General features: G+C 42.0%; 1 protein-coding gene and 1 long non-coding RNA gene across 3 annotated transcripts in view; one reads left to right on the forward strand and one right to left on the reverse strand.

Annotated features, from left to right (window-relative positions):
* Window positions 1-1,815: 1,815 nt before the first annotated feature.
* LOC102564203 (uncharacterized) lies at window positions 1,816-8,601 on the reverse strand. Its single transcript, XR_002086557.1, has 2 exons — window positions 8,468-8,601; window positions 1,816-2,135 (listed from the first exon to the last, which is right to left on the reverse strand). It is a non-coding gene; the product is annotated as an uncharacterized LOC102564203 (long non-coding RNA).
* Window positions 8,602-8,979: 378 nt separating this feature from the next.
* MAP3K7CL (MAP3K7 C-terminal like) overlaps window positions 8,980-15,100 on the forward strand; it is a 51,960-nt gene continuing 45,839 nt past the window's right edge. Inside the window, exons 1-3 of one of the 2 annotated variants that reach the window (XM_014599010.3) lie at window positions 8,980-9,066; window positions 11,614-11,758; window positions 12,096-12,204. In XM_014599010.3, coding sequence (XP_014454496.1) covers window positions 12,135-12,204 — 70 coding nt within the window. In that variant the 5' untranslated portion in view covers window positions 8,980-9,066; window positions 11,614-11,758; window positions 12,096-12,134. Of the gene's footprint in view, window positions 9,067-11,613; window positions 11,759-12,095; window positions 12,205-15,100 lie in introns of those variants that run through there. The other variant, XM_019476031.2, reaches the window with a different exon arrangement.

The raw sequence follows: 15,100 nt of genomic DNA on the forward strand, positions 1-15,100 counted from the left end.
GATCGCATATAATTGAATTCAGCTACTCCTTCTACAGTTTGACTTAATCATGAGGTTTGCTGGCATGCTATTTCTGTGAATCAAGTCAATGTGAATGTCTTTTGCTTTTGCCACAGTCAGTGATAGTCAATATTCCTCACACATTTGGGGTGAAATTTTCCATGTTGGATGGTCTAAAATCAGGCTAATTTTTTAAAAATTTCAGCCAAAAATCATTCAATGGGGACAAGGTTGCTTTGCCCATGTTAAAAAATGCAGGTGACTTTTTTTTGAACAGCTCTAGTCCCCCATCCTCTGGAGATAGGACTTTCAATTAGATAAATGTGTAGCCTTATGTCTGTAATATGCTTTTTCCATTCCCATGAAAAGCTGTCCAAATTTGGCCAAGTTGTAAATCAGGACAAACTGATTTACTACCATCTAACTTCTAGATGGTAGGGGGGCCCTATGCCATGTGGGCCACAGACCCCTGGCACATATGCCTTCTCACCCTGCCCCCTGCTGTGTGGGCAGCACAGTCTCCCTCCTGGCTATTGAAGCAACACAGACAACTTGGTCCCTTCCTTATCTTGTGGGCAGTCTGGGTCTCCCACTGTTGCACACACAGTCATCCCTGGGGGCAACAGCAGGAAGAAAAAGCTGGAGATGGGACGAGGAGACTGGAGCCCACATTCACTGCAGCATCAGGAGTGATTGATGGAGCTCCAGTTGGGCAGAAACCTGGGGCTGCATATTAACCTCTTGCAGGTCAGATGCAACCTGGGACCAGTTAGACAGCCCTGATTTGGAGGATGAGAGCAAGTGCACATTTAGTAAAGTCAAGGATGATGACAAGCTGGGCAGAGTTGCAGAAATTTTGGGGGTTAGGATTAGGATTCAGAATTACTTTGATAAACTGGAAGATGGTCTGAAATTAGTTGGCTGAAAACCAGTAAGGACCAGTACAAAGTCCCACACTTAGGACTATGTTTGTTTATGGAACAATCAAATGCACAAGCACAAACTGGGGAATGACTAGCTTGGTTGCGGTATTGCAGAAGAGGACCTGGGGTTATAGTGGACCACAAGCTGAAAGAAAGTCAACAGTGTTCTCTTACTGGCTTGCTCTGCAATAGTAGACTGGATTGTATTAACAATCCCCACCCCTCCCTCCCCCATGGACTGAATTGCTGGGCTGGGGTGTGCACGTGCATGCACACAGGCACTCAGCCTCCCACCCCAGCCTCAGATTGACTCCAAGAGGCTCTGAGATCTACTGGTGGATTGGGATCTACTGGTTGGTGACCACTGTTATAGACTGTTCTTTGTGGCTGCAGAGAACAGGCCAATATGCATTCCTTATATGACAACAAGAAAAATTTAGGTTTGACTTTAAGAAGAATTTGTTAACTATGAGTGTGGTTAAGCACTGGGACAGATACCTTGAGAGGTTTTGGAATCTCTGTTCCTGGACATTTTTAAGGGCAAGGTTAGACAAACACTTGAATGAGATGCACTGTTCAGACAGGGATGATCCTGCCTTGCCCTTGGGGGAAGTTGAACTAAATGACCTCCTGATGCCCCTTTCAGTGCTTTATTCTATATTTCTGTTCAGATGAAGCAGTAAGGTTATAGATGCCCTTCATCTGTTGGGAAAGCAGGATGTGTTCCCATATCTTGTTGGAATATCATCCATGTGTTAGAATATTTTTAAGTATATTTTTAAACAGTGACTGACAATCTTTGAAACACCATTTCAGTTTGAATGAGGTCATATGCTACCCAAAATACTATTCATACTAGGAAACTCAAATGAATTGAAAGTAGCAGAGCTAAAAAGAGGGAACACAACAGGTGTTTTATTAGATAGCAGATACCAGTCTATTTTACATCTGTAAAACAATTTATACTTCATGCTAAAATTATTGCATATTTGCATGTTTTTGGTATCAATAAGCTGCACTGTTTCTAATTTAAGGTATGATGACTTTAACATCCTTTTTGATGAATAAAACATGATATCCTGTGTGCCACTCATCTAGATGATCTCAGGTTTCAGAATGTGATACAGGATTGAAAGAGTTTTGCTTGAGTACCAAACATCTGATGACTAAGAGTATGTTGGCAGGAAAACAGGGTGTATCATTGCTGTGGTCCTACAGGAAAAAGCAGAGGGATTATCAGCATTCTGTGCTTTTCATAGAGATTACTGTAACATATATATTCAGCTTGTTATGAACAAGTATTACTGTGCTTTCCCAAATGGTAGAGTAAGTGTCTTAGATGCAATGATTTCAATTCATGTGAATAAGAAATGTATGATTGAGCCACCAGAGTCTATTTCCAAGTCTTCCAGTGCCTTGTAATAATAATTAGATTGTGGCACCGAAGTTCAGAATGCTTCAGCTTCTGTTTTTTGTTAAATGCAGCTAATATACCTTGCCTACCTTTAAAAATGACTTTTGAAAACTTCCAGTGAAATATGTTACACAAATGCATGCTATCATTTTTCCAGCTTAATGTAATACTTTGTAATCATATACATACAATGAAAGCAGTTTATAAAAATAATTATGAAATGATTGCAATTATCCCAGTTAATATTTCAAGTGCAGTGCTAGGTATTTTAAATGCCATTCTGTTAAGATGTTAATAAGGCTGGGAAAACGGCAAAAACTCCCCATTAAAATGTGAAGTCAAACACTGGAATATGTGTCTGATTATCTAGTTTGTTTCTAATGGTTACATTACTTAACCAAATAAGGAGCACCACTTTTGCAGAAGTTCATGTATACCACTGTCAGCTTGGTTTTTGTGGGACTACTCACATGAACAAGGGCTACAAGATACACCCCAGGGAATTATGTGCAGAAACATTTAAAATTATGCTAAATTAATTACTTTTTTTTTTTTTTTTTTACAAATTAAACTAAGTATAACACTATTTGAACATTCTTTAGAAATATATACAGGTACTTTGTATGGTTGGGGGTGGGGTGTGTGGGGGGGATTTGTGAAGGAGTGGGGAGGTGTGGGGGATGTGGAGTTTATGGGGGGTATGTGAAGGGGTGTGGGGGGTGTAGGGTTTGTGGACAAGCATGTGGGGTGTGGCTATGGGAGCATGTGGGGTTTGTGGGGGGTTGTGCAGTTGTGAAGGGGTGTGGCTGTGTGTGGGGGGGGCTGTGAGGTTTGGGGGGGTTGTGAAGTGGTGTGGGGGGGGTTGTAGGTGGGTATGGACCTTCCTGTCACACATTCACTCCCCCATGGTATACAGCCTCTGCCACTGGTGGCTCAGCAGCAGCAGCAGGCAGCAGAGCCTCCAGTGGTGTGTGCCTCTTGCTAAGTCCCAGGGCCCACACATGCTGGCACAGAGTCAACCTGGCCCACTGGCATGCCTTCAAACTGAACCAGGCCAACTCCATGCCAGCACACAGGGCTTGCAGCACTGCAGGCATGAGTCATGCACCATTAGGCTGGGTGGGCTCTGTGCCTTCATGTGCAGCTTCCTGCTGGAGTGCTGGAAACCCCATGTGAAGGCATGGAGCTGGCCGGCCCAGCCCAATGGTGGGTGGACTAGGAACTGCGTGCCATCAGGCCAGATGGGCTCTGTGCTTTCAGGTGGGGTTTCCAGCACTCCAGCAGAAAGCCGCATGTGGAGGCAAGCAGGAGCCCACCCAGCCCAATGGCACATAACCCTGTGGCTCCATGTGCAGCTTCCTGCCCAGCCTGATGGTGGGTGGATCCCAGTCCATGTGCCTTCAGGCCAGGCTGGCCCTCCATGTGGGGCTTCCAGCACTCCATCTGGCCAGCAGGGCTCCGTGCCTCCACATGCAGCTTCCCGTTGGAGTGCTGGAAGCCCCACATGGAGGCATGGAGGTGACTCGCCCAGCCTGATGGTGCATGGCCCATACCCACCCACACAAACTTCTATGTCCACCTACAAACCCCATGCCCACAACCCTCTCCTGCAGGCAGGAACACTCCTTCCCACTTACCCATCTGTCCAGTCACATGGCTCTGTGCTTCCACATCATGGAGATAGAGGCATAAAGACTGCTGCGGTTAAATTATGCAAAACTATGCAATTATGCACGGTCATGCCTTTTATGTGCAAAATTGCACAGGCACATAATTGCATAATTTTCTAGGGTGCAACAAGATAAAGCTCTAGTTTCTTGAAGCCAAGCCCTGTACTGAATTTGTCTGACTATACTATCTATGTAGTACAAACAGCCGTAGTTCCAGAAGGCTGATCACTGTGCAGATCACTGGAATTTAAATTTAAACATTATTTAGTATTTAAGGCTTTTTGATTTGTGTGGTGTCTCACCTAACAGATGACTTGCAGCCCTGCCCAGCACCCGACTGACTTAAGATGAGAAGGAATTGTTTTGCATTTGTGAAGTTAAGCATTATTTTAGACTGTCTTCTTTTGGAATTACTGAAGAGTAATTTAGGCATTTTCCTGAAGTACTGTCATAGAGTAAATGGGGCTTATCTGTATAATTAGGGAACACAAACCATTATGTTTTCAATTTGCAAATATATGTGCTATTTACACTGTGACCTGGTAGCTATCCAGGCTGCCTATACACATGCTCAGGGGTAGAAGGAGCATTTTAATTACAGTAGTTCCTGGACAACCATTCTCATTAAAACTGCTCACTGTCAAGTGTATTAAGTCCTTGCGCATTTAAAAATGGTTGCAGGATGCTTTATCTAAACCTCATTCAACAAGCTTTACATAAAGTGCCCCCCCCCCAGCTAATTTAAAAGCTCAGGGGCTTAATACATGTGACGGCACATTAGAGCAATTGCATATGTATAACTTGTGTTCGGGATTGATTAGGAATTTTGTGGTCATAGCTACTTAAAGGTAAATCTTGTTGCTGCTCAGTCACCATCTTGGAAAATTACACTTCTGAAAGCCTCTCCTCTACTGCATTGAACCCATGAGGTCACTCAAACCAGTGTAAATGAGACCTATCTGCTTTATTTTACAGCCACTTTGTATAGATATAGCAAACTACAAAAAATGCAAGGCAGAGGGGACTCAAATCCTGTAAGTGAAATCCTGGTCTTGTTGAAATCATTGGGAGTTTTGCCATGGATGTCATTGGAGCCAAGATTTCACCTTATGTCTGCAAACCTAAAAAAAATACTTAAAAAATAATTCTATTCAACCAAACCAAATAACCCTGTTACAAATAATACTTGGAGAGAGTCTCCTCCATTTAAATCAATAGCTGCTGCTGTGGTCTTATTTTGAAATCTCAGTAGCAATTTATGGTTGTGAGCAAAGCCAAATCTTCCAGTAAATGAAATAAATAAGGCTTGTTCCAAGTATCTTTTCAGAAGTGTAATTACTACAGGGGAATAAAAGAAGAAATTGAGGAGCCCAGTCTTCAGGCTCTGAGCAAGTCACCAGGCTCATCAGGAATACACTAGTCTGGAAGCAGCCTTCTGGGCCATCAAGACTAGTCCCCTACATCTGCAGCAGAGGGACCACAAGTTTGTCTATTCCTGTATCTCTCACACAACACAGCCCTAGAGCACTGTGGGGGTGAGGGGCACTTTCATGCCAAATGGGAGATATGGCCAATGCCCATGCCTTGTCACTACGGTAACAGGGGATTAGTTAGGTTAATATATGTTCAAGGATTCTAGGAGGAAGACAACACCTTGTTTTACAAAGAAAGCATGCTGTCTTTGTCAGTCTCACCTGATACAAAAATTCTTTTCTAAACCCAAATCTGGTAATCAATTTGATCCTGAGTCAAGCACTTAGGAGATTTCTCAGTAATGGTAGGAACTCTAGCAGACACCAGTCAAACTCCCATCTCTAGATGTGGCCAGCATTCAGTGCTTCAGAGAAAGGTGAAAAAACCCCAGAAGCTAAATACTGTATTCACATGTAGGAGGCAAGATTCTTTCTGGTCCCTTACAGGCAACTAGCAAAAGTCATGAAGTATAAGACTACACAGTACTTTCAACAGAGAGACTGAGTTTCCTTTTAACACCCCCCGCCCTTTTTAGAGATTCCCAGTACTTGAATTCACATATGATATGTACTGATTAATTGTTCCAAGAACACCTCTTCTATCATACTGTCCTTTCCATAAGCTTATCAGATTCCTTGCCCACTCTGCTTTGTTTGATAACCATTTCAGAACTTCACTCGTTTGATTGTTAGAAATCATCTTCAAATTTCCAGTCTTAATTTGTTTGTATCCATTTGATCTCGTGCCAGTATTGTCCTTCAACTTTAATAGCTCTTCTCCTTCCCTGATATTCATTCTGGGATGAATAATGAGTGTATTTATAATCAGATCTCCTGATCTAAACAAGCCAAGTTCTTTTAATCTCCTTTCATAAGACAGATTCTCCATTACCCTAACAATCCCAGTAAACCTTTGTCTATTTGAATTATTTTTTTTTAACCTGAGTGACCGTAACTGCACACCATATTCCAAATGGAGCTTTATGAAGGCCTTGTATATTGTACTAAGATTTTTGTGTCTCTATGAAAATACCACACCAAATACACTTTTGAATTGTATTATTCTTTTTGCAGCTGTGTGACACTGGCTCACAGAAATCCTGTGATTGATTAGTATTCCCAGGTTCCTCCTACTCCTCTAATGCCTTCAGATGAGTTCCCATCTTACAGCACAAGTGTAAAACAATTTTCCACAAAGCACTGTATCAAATGCTTTTTTTGAAGGGTGCCAAATGTATAGCCCAGGGGCCAGATCTAGCCTGTGGATCTGCTCTATCCATCCCAGGCGATTACTGGGGGAGGCTTGGAGTTTGTGGACATGGGCAGGGGCTACGGTAGAATTTGGAGGCCCTAGGGCTCCAGGGGATGTCACTGGAGCCCTAGAGGGTGAGAGAAAGCTATGTGACAGCCCTCAGTCATCCTGCTGCCATCTGGCCCACAGTTGCTTGCATGCCCCAACCACAGCAAGTGGCTTCCTGGCCGTATTGCTGCTAGGATGTCACCCCTACCCTGGTAGCCACTGTTGTGGGGGCTACCACTGGTGTAGCCACCATGGTAGCCGTGATGCCAGTCATAGCCACTGATGCCACTGTGACTAGTGCCACCATTGCTGCTGTCTCAAATTGCTGTAGCTGCTGCAGCTTCAAGCCATGGGCCAGATTCAGCTTGCGAGGAGTCCCCACAGTTCAGATCAGGTCTGGAACCCAAAGTGAGTTTGACAGCCCTGCTTTACCTAAATCTACATAGATTGGGCCCACTGCATAGCTTTGTGTCTATGCAGTCCATTAGTCTGCTATGAAAGGATACAACACTGGTCTGATATGGTTTTTCCTTGGAAAAAAACATATTGCATCTTGTTCCACTTCTGTTTAGCTCCTTATCCTTGATTATGCTTCCCCAATATCTGTTTCATACTTTTTATAATACTGTGGGCAAGCATAAAGCCTTGTAATTACCCAGGGCACATTTTTCCAGTTTTCTCTTTTTCTGGGATCAGTTCATGTTTTCTGTTCTGACTGTTTAACACAGTTAGAAAATAGGCTTACTCAACTCTGCTACATTATGCCTAACCCTGCTATAATAGCTCTGCCCTAGTCCCTCCTACTCCTCAGCATAAAGCCATTCCTTGAGGAAAAAAGGAGTAAGCAGTGTGTCCTTGTGCTCCGCCTACCCCTAAGTATGGAATGGCCTCTCAGGGCCACAGGTATCTGGCTATACATTAGAGCAGCTACTTGGTTGTCTGATATATACTTGGGTGGGGTCATTCCTTTGGCCAATACACACATGGGGGAGAAATAAACTTGACTTAAAGCCCCTTGTTTTGTACCAAGTGCACTTTAAATGAACCACAGGATGTCTGCCTGCATGTGTATCTGTGGAGACATTCCAGAACATGGGATTTGGGGACAGATAATCTGTTTAATTCAGTTTATTATTTTTAAAATATATATTGGAAACAGGAAAGTTAACTATTTATTTTTTCAAGCCAATATAACAACACTGGCAGAACCTATATTGTCTGTCTACCAAGCATCTTATATTATCCACTGCACTATCCAACAGCCTCAGTTGTCCAGGGGAAGATATGCAGCCAGTTGGGTGTTTAACCTTTCCTTGCAGTAACTGTTTCAGTCTAGACAACATTTTTTCCCCTGTCCTCCCTTCCCCCCAGCATTTTCAGAATCAGTTATTCATAACCTTACTTGTACTTTGAAAACTGACTAGCACAGTGGGAAATCTCACTGCTAACTTCTTTGAATTCAGCAGAATCTACAAGCTGTTTGTTTTCAGTGAATTACAATGTCAGTTCCTGTCCCAAAAGACATGTAAATACATCTGCCTTCAGAATGCATTTATGTGAACAGGCAGCGACAAAAGCTTCATACACGCTACTAAAGTTAGTCCATTGTCTCTTTAGTATCATAGACCTATCATGTTAGACAGGCACTCGTTCACAGAGCTTTTACAATCCTAACCTAAAACACCAACCTCATCCTTGTTGTTAGCTTTGATAGTTGCTGCTATCATTTGATAGTTTGCTTGTAGCTAGTCCAAGTTGGCAATGTCACCCCAAGCTGATTGGAGCCACAGACATTTTTGCTGACTGGAGTCATGCTGTCTTTGCCAGTTTGCTGGAATAGACACAGACACTGATTGGGTCATGCTGAAAACATTCCTGTCCTATGAAGCAAGTCTGTTTGTATTTTAAGTTTGCCAGGACTAATGAATTAAAAATCTTGGACTCTCCACAGTTTGCTGCTTAATAATGCCTCTGACAGAAGGATTTTTTTCTTTCCTGAAGCATGACAACATCATAATCCCTCATTTTTGGAAAGGAAAGGAAGGGAGAGTGGAATTGTGAAGACAAGCGGAAAAGGGTGGTCTTTTGGGGCAGCAAAGCCTATGGGAAGTGCAGGTAGCAGCATGTTGCCCTAACAGCTGTCTCAGCTTCTCAGACCTTGTCAGCTTGTTGCTATGCAGCAGGTGCAGCCTTTTCTTTTATTGAATCTTTACTCCATAAAGGCAACGACAAGCCAAGGCAGTGGCTGGCCCTGGATTATACAAGTGCAGACACTCCACTAAGTGAGGTAAGGCAACAGGTGTGAAAACTGAACTAAACTGATAGAGCTGTGGCAGCACATAATCTGAGCTGGGCTATAGATTTTTATGAAGAAACAACAGCCAGTTCCACAGGCAGTTGTCATGAATATGGGACAGCGTGCTGGGATTCTTTTAGACACCTCATTAAGCCAAATGTTGCTCACACACATACTTCTCTATCTGCAGAGATATTAAGTTTTTTGTATTGGGAAACCTAGCGGGAATTTTGTGGGCAGTCGGTCTGTTGCATTTTCCTCAGCTGATGGGGCATACATCATTCTCTTTGCACACAGAGCATGGGAAGGACGATTCCCATTCCTTCTTGGTTTCTTTGTTTATCTGTCTTTTGATGATGAACAGCTTTCGGGATTTTGGATAAAACTGACAATAGCTTTACTGCATACATTAGGACGTGAGATCACTGGTTAGTACAGTGTGTATGTAGGCAGGGGATTAATTTAGAATAAACTGGGAAAAAAATACTCTACTCCTTTGTGTGATGTTAAAAATCACCATTCATTACTGGAGGAAGTTCTTATTTTTGTCCTCTGATAGCGGGTGGCTAAAATAATGGTAATCTGAAAACAATGTCGACCACAGCGTGTGAGTGAGATAAAACCACAAGTTTGCTACACACATACTAGTCTGGCAAACTCAAGACTTCCACCAAAGTGCACCTAATGTATTTGTTGTTAATGATATTAACTTCTACGAATGTTTTTGTTGCTGCTCTGTGGTATTAAGCATAAAGCATCTTAGCACGTGAAGACCTTTTTAATGATTGTAAACAGATGCGCAGCGTGTCTAACACAAAATACAGTGATGAGCAGCTTTGTGCTTAGTGTGTAAAATCTCTCTCTTTTGCTCGAGGTTAGTTTCACAGGAGCGTGTTATGAGAAATAATTCTGCCTTTGCAATTTTTGGTTTTATTTCAGCAAAAAAGCAAAACAAAACATGCAAGGTCTCAAACACTTTTCACAAAAAGAGACCGAGAGAAACAGAGATCTTACTCCAATGTAACAACCTCCTGGCAGTTTAAAAATAAAATGTTCTTTAGTAAGTAGCAATGGACTTTAAACTAAAATATTCTTGTGACTTCAGTGGTCTTTGGATCAAGCCCAACATACATTTTGTGTTAATCTAGTGAACAGTTTTGGTTTGTCCTCTCAACCCAGTACTGGTTGAACTTTTGTGTACGGACCTGATCATCAGGAATAAAAGCAGGCAGTGGGGGTATGCATGAGACTCCCTGGGGCTAAAGGAGGAAAAGTGGCTCCCAGCTGCCAATAATATTTATTCAAAGTAAAGTTTTTAGATTTGTTTATTTTAAAGAAAATCCAAGCAGTGTAAAATATGTATTATTTGATCAGTGCATTACTGTGTAGTGTTGCCACAGGGTAACTGAATTGCTCTGCTAACTAAATTTGAACTAGACAAAGTAAATCTTATTGCAAAGGTATCATGCTAGGGAAGAATTTGGCAAGCTTAATGATATTCTGCTCTACTGATTTTATGAGATGCTCAATAATTAAACTTGACGTCAAATGGAGAGTTGGGATTTTAATATAATAGAATAAATATTTCTTTCTAAAATGTTACTGAAAAACTGAAAGCTGGTTGGCTTAGAGAATTGGTTTTTCCCTTGCCACCAATTATGACACACTGTCAATAGATATATAATATATAGTTTAGTAAATGTACCATACTTTCCAGAATAACTTGATTTCTAATTGACTTTTGAGGTTTTACAATGATATATTATATATTTAATGTCAGTAACATAGTATCCACTGAGGTGAAATAAATACTATTCACTGCTGGATAATATCTGAAGTTTTCTTAGCACTCATAGGGCCTGGACACCTGAAAGCTTACCACCAACATAACTTACATTGGTTTGGTTCACCTGTATAAGTTTTACTGGTGTACAGAGTGAACAAACAAGCAGCTCGCTCAAGGTGGCTGGCTGTAGTAGGCACCATTTCAGTGCCTTACAATGTGGTAGAGGTTTTAACCTGCTTTTATTAAGTAAATGCCTATCATGGAAGCAGATACATAACAATTACTCTGATATAACTTACACCTGTGTAAAGCTATCCTTGCTTTTTCCCAGGGTGACTCCACACCAGTTTCTAGGAGGTTACATCAATGAATATATTCCTTATCTATGCAGAGGTGAGGGAAGATTATACTAGTGGAAAGGTGTCATACATCTAGGCCCTTAGGCTAGGTACAGACATTCAAAAAGCCTGAGGCAGAATCAATCTAAGTTATGCAGTTTTCTGTAAGTAAAACCATAGTTTAGATTAGTAGCGAACAGTAGACTTCAGATCTTTCACAGATTTTTGCCTCAAACATCTGAAAGTGAAGCTATTCATAGTAAAGCAATGAGTAAAAGTTAGCCTGGACATGTGGAAGCAATTTAAGCTGATCCAGTCTGGGTTGGTACTGACTGAAAGTTATAAATATTTGTTGGCTATTTGGTGCCTGATGTGAAATGAATTGGTGGTTTTGATCCATTTCTTAATGGACAGGGATCTACCTCATTAAAACCACCATTTGGAGTTGGCAGTCTCAGAAGAAAAGCCAAGGACAGAGTAAAGCCCCGATCCTGCAATCAAACCCATGTGGGCAGACTCTTCCATTCGCACGGAGTCCCACTGACCAATCACCTCCAAGGTTTGGAGAATAAAACTGCCTTCTGACCTTTGTGGATGTGGCCCTCCAGGCCAAGGCGGAGACATGCCAAAAAGACATTTGGCTGGGAGGGTTGAAGGGAGTTGTTCAGTCATTTCTGTACCTGACCTATTGATAAATCAGAGAGCTGAGGTTCTAAATTTTACGTTTAACTATTTTAAAGAGTGGGGAGGGGAAATCCAGTGTAGCTCTACCCATTTATCTTAAACGTTCTGGGTTAGAATTTAAAAAAATACTGCTATAAATGCATGGTAATCATTCAGTAAAAGGTGTAATGGATTCACGTGACTTGTAATAACTGTCATTTCTATTATTGCAGCTGGAACACACAGGTAAAAACTTAGGCTCAAGTGCCCACATGATCACCACAGCAAGGATACCTGCTGACAAGCCAGTCCGCATCGCCTTCAGTCTAAATGACTCCCCAGGTAAAGTTCATTTTTACAGAATGAATCAAAGTGAAAAGTTTATAGATTTTTACATGTTCTTGTGAACTTTCAAATGAAGTCCAGGGGCATGGCTGAGCATTTTCATTAGAGTGAGTGTGATCAGTCTTCCTGTGTGGTAACTATAACATTGTTAGTGAACTTGTTACATTAAAATTGTTTGCTAAATAGCTTATATACAATCAAAATAAAATTTATGGCAGCATGTTGTGGAATATACATAAAACTATAATTGAATTACCAGATATATTTATATATGAATTTAAAAGATTTACCAACTATCCAGGCAACTCTTCTTTCACAAGGAAAGGACAGCTAGTATCTAAGGGAAAGTCAGAACTAGAAGAGACTCTCTCTTCAGCAGGAAATGCCACCTGTGCCCAGCTTTGGGGAATGATTCAGGAAACAGACACGCTACGTGGCAAGTTCCCTGACAAAGCTGCAGAAATTCCATTGACATTTGTCCTGTCAGCTAATGCTGACTGAGCTTTAACTTTCCCAACATTGCCTGTGCACATGTGACCCTTGGGATTACATTCACATTATTGGCTGTACCTAATTTTTTCCATATGCCAGAGAAGTACTGATGGGCATATTGTAAAAGCGAGAATGAAATAATGTAATCCAATAACTGGGAAGTATTTGTGCTGGCAAGGGAGAGCCATGAGGCAGGGCAGCCTGAAAACCAAGGGTATGAGTTAGTTACCTATGGATCTCTCTGTGAACTCCTGACCTATCTGGGCTCTATGAGGCTTCATAGAGCTCTTGCAGGACTCTCTGGGTGCACCTACACAAGATACTGACTCTGCAGTTGCCAAAAAATACTGCACAGTAGTGCATCACAGCACGGACAGTGCTAATACGCTACTGCACAGTATTATTAGGCTGCTGTGCAGTAGCATCACCTAAAAGACATTCTCTGGCACAACTGTGCAGTAACTCTGGTTACTGTGCATTTATTTAGTACTTGCTAATACAGTACTAAATAAAGGCAGTAGTGTCAAATGCAGAAACACCCTCTGTGTCTTCTGAGTCTTCAGAGAGCTGTGTTCTGCTGCTTTCAAGAGTTATAGACCTCAAGGGTCCTGAGATCCTGCTTGTCTTCCCACAGTAGAATTGCACAGATCCCTTTTATTTTAGTATTTGTGGGAATACAGAGAGGGAGGTGGGATCTGTCTAGTGAGAATCACTTGACCTAGATTTGTTTTGTGTTTTTTCATGCCATCTCTTCCTCCTGGCTTCACCAATCCTCATGAGCTCCTAACTAATCTCAACAGTAGTTGTTTACTTTCTTTTCTATCCTTATATCTTCATTTCGCCTCCATTCTTTTCAATATTGACTGACATCTCACAACATATTCAGACATGGTATAATCAGGAACAAGTCCAGGGACTTCAACAGAATTGCAACCTATTTTAATTTGACCCATTATGTCACTCTGTGTAATAGCACATGGTATTTGGCAAATAATACACTCTAATGCAAAACAGTGGCAGAGAGAGATAATTCTTGCACATATGCACACACAAAATCTTATAAATGTATATTATTCTATGTATGGTTACTCGTATAATAAATCATATTATTATGGAAATATGAGTCATGGGACCAGACAAAGGCTATTTTAGGAATAACAGTACTCAGTTTCCTGTATTTTATAGGCATACAATCTAAGCTTTGGTGCTATGTTAACATAATTTTTGTCATATTTCTTTTAAAACATTAATATTTTTAAACAGTCTATCTTCCTAAATTTATAACTACTAAAAATTATGCTAGAACCTAAAAACCCCAGTCAATATTATAGCCACTTGCAGGTAGATGTACAAACCCATATGATAATGTACATGTATGAAGTCTCCTGCAAAGAACTTGCAGTTAACAGAAGACAAATATTATAGATTCATAGATTCATAGATTCATAGATGTTAGGGTCGGAAGGGACCTCAATAGATCATCAAGTCCGACCCCCTGCATAAGCAGGAAAGAGTGTTGGGTCTAAATGACCCCAGCTAGATACTCGTCTAACCTCCTCTTGAAGACCCCCAGGGTAGGGGAGAGCACCACCTCCCTTGGGAGCCCGTTCCAGACCTTGGCCACTCGAACTGTGAAGAAGTTCTTCCTAATGTCCAGTCTAAATCTGCTCTCTGCTAGCTTGTGGCCATTGTTTCTTGTAACCCCCGGGGGCGCCTTGGTGAATAAATCCTCACCAATTCCCTTCTGTGCCCCCGTGATGAACTTATAGGCAGCCACTAGGTCGCCTCTCAACCTTCTCTTGCGGAGGCTGAAAAGGTCCAGTTTCACTAGTCTCTCCTCGTAGGGCTTGGTCTGCAGGCCCTTGACCATACGAGTTGCCCTTCGCTGTACCCTCTCCAGGTTATCCGCATCCTTCTTGAAGTGCGGCGCCCAGAATTGCACGCAGTACTCCAACTGCGGTCTGACCAGCGCCCGATAGAGGGGAAGTATCACCTCCCTGGACCTATTTGTCATGCATCTGCTGATGCACGATAAAGTGCCATTGGCTTTTCTGATGGCTTCGTCACACTGCCGGCTCATGTTCAACTTGGAGTCCACTAGGACTCCAAGATCCCTTTCCACCTCCGTGCCACCCAGCAGGTCATTCCCTAGGCTGTAGGTGTGCTGGACATTTTTCCTCCCTAGGTGCAGCACTTTGCATTTCTCCTTGTTGAACTGCATCCTGTTGTTTTCTGCCCACTTGTCCAGCCTATCCAGGTCTGCCTGCAGCTGTTCCCTGCCCTCCAGCGTGTCCACTTCTCCCCATAGCTTTGTGTCATCTGCAAACTTGGACAGAGTACATTTCACTCCCACGTCCAAGTCGCTGATGAAGACATTAAAGAGTATCGGTCCAAGGACCGA

This window comes from Alligator mississippiensis, chromosome 1, assembly GCF_030867095.1.
Source record: "Alligator mississippiensis isolate rAllMis1 chromosome 1, rAllMis1, whole genome shotgun sequence".
Lineage (NCBI taxonomy): Eukaryota > Metazoa > Chordata > Crocodylia > Alligatoridae > Alligator > Alligator mississippiensis.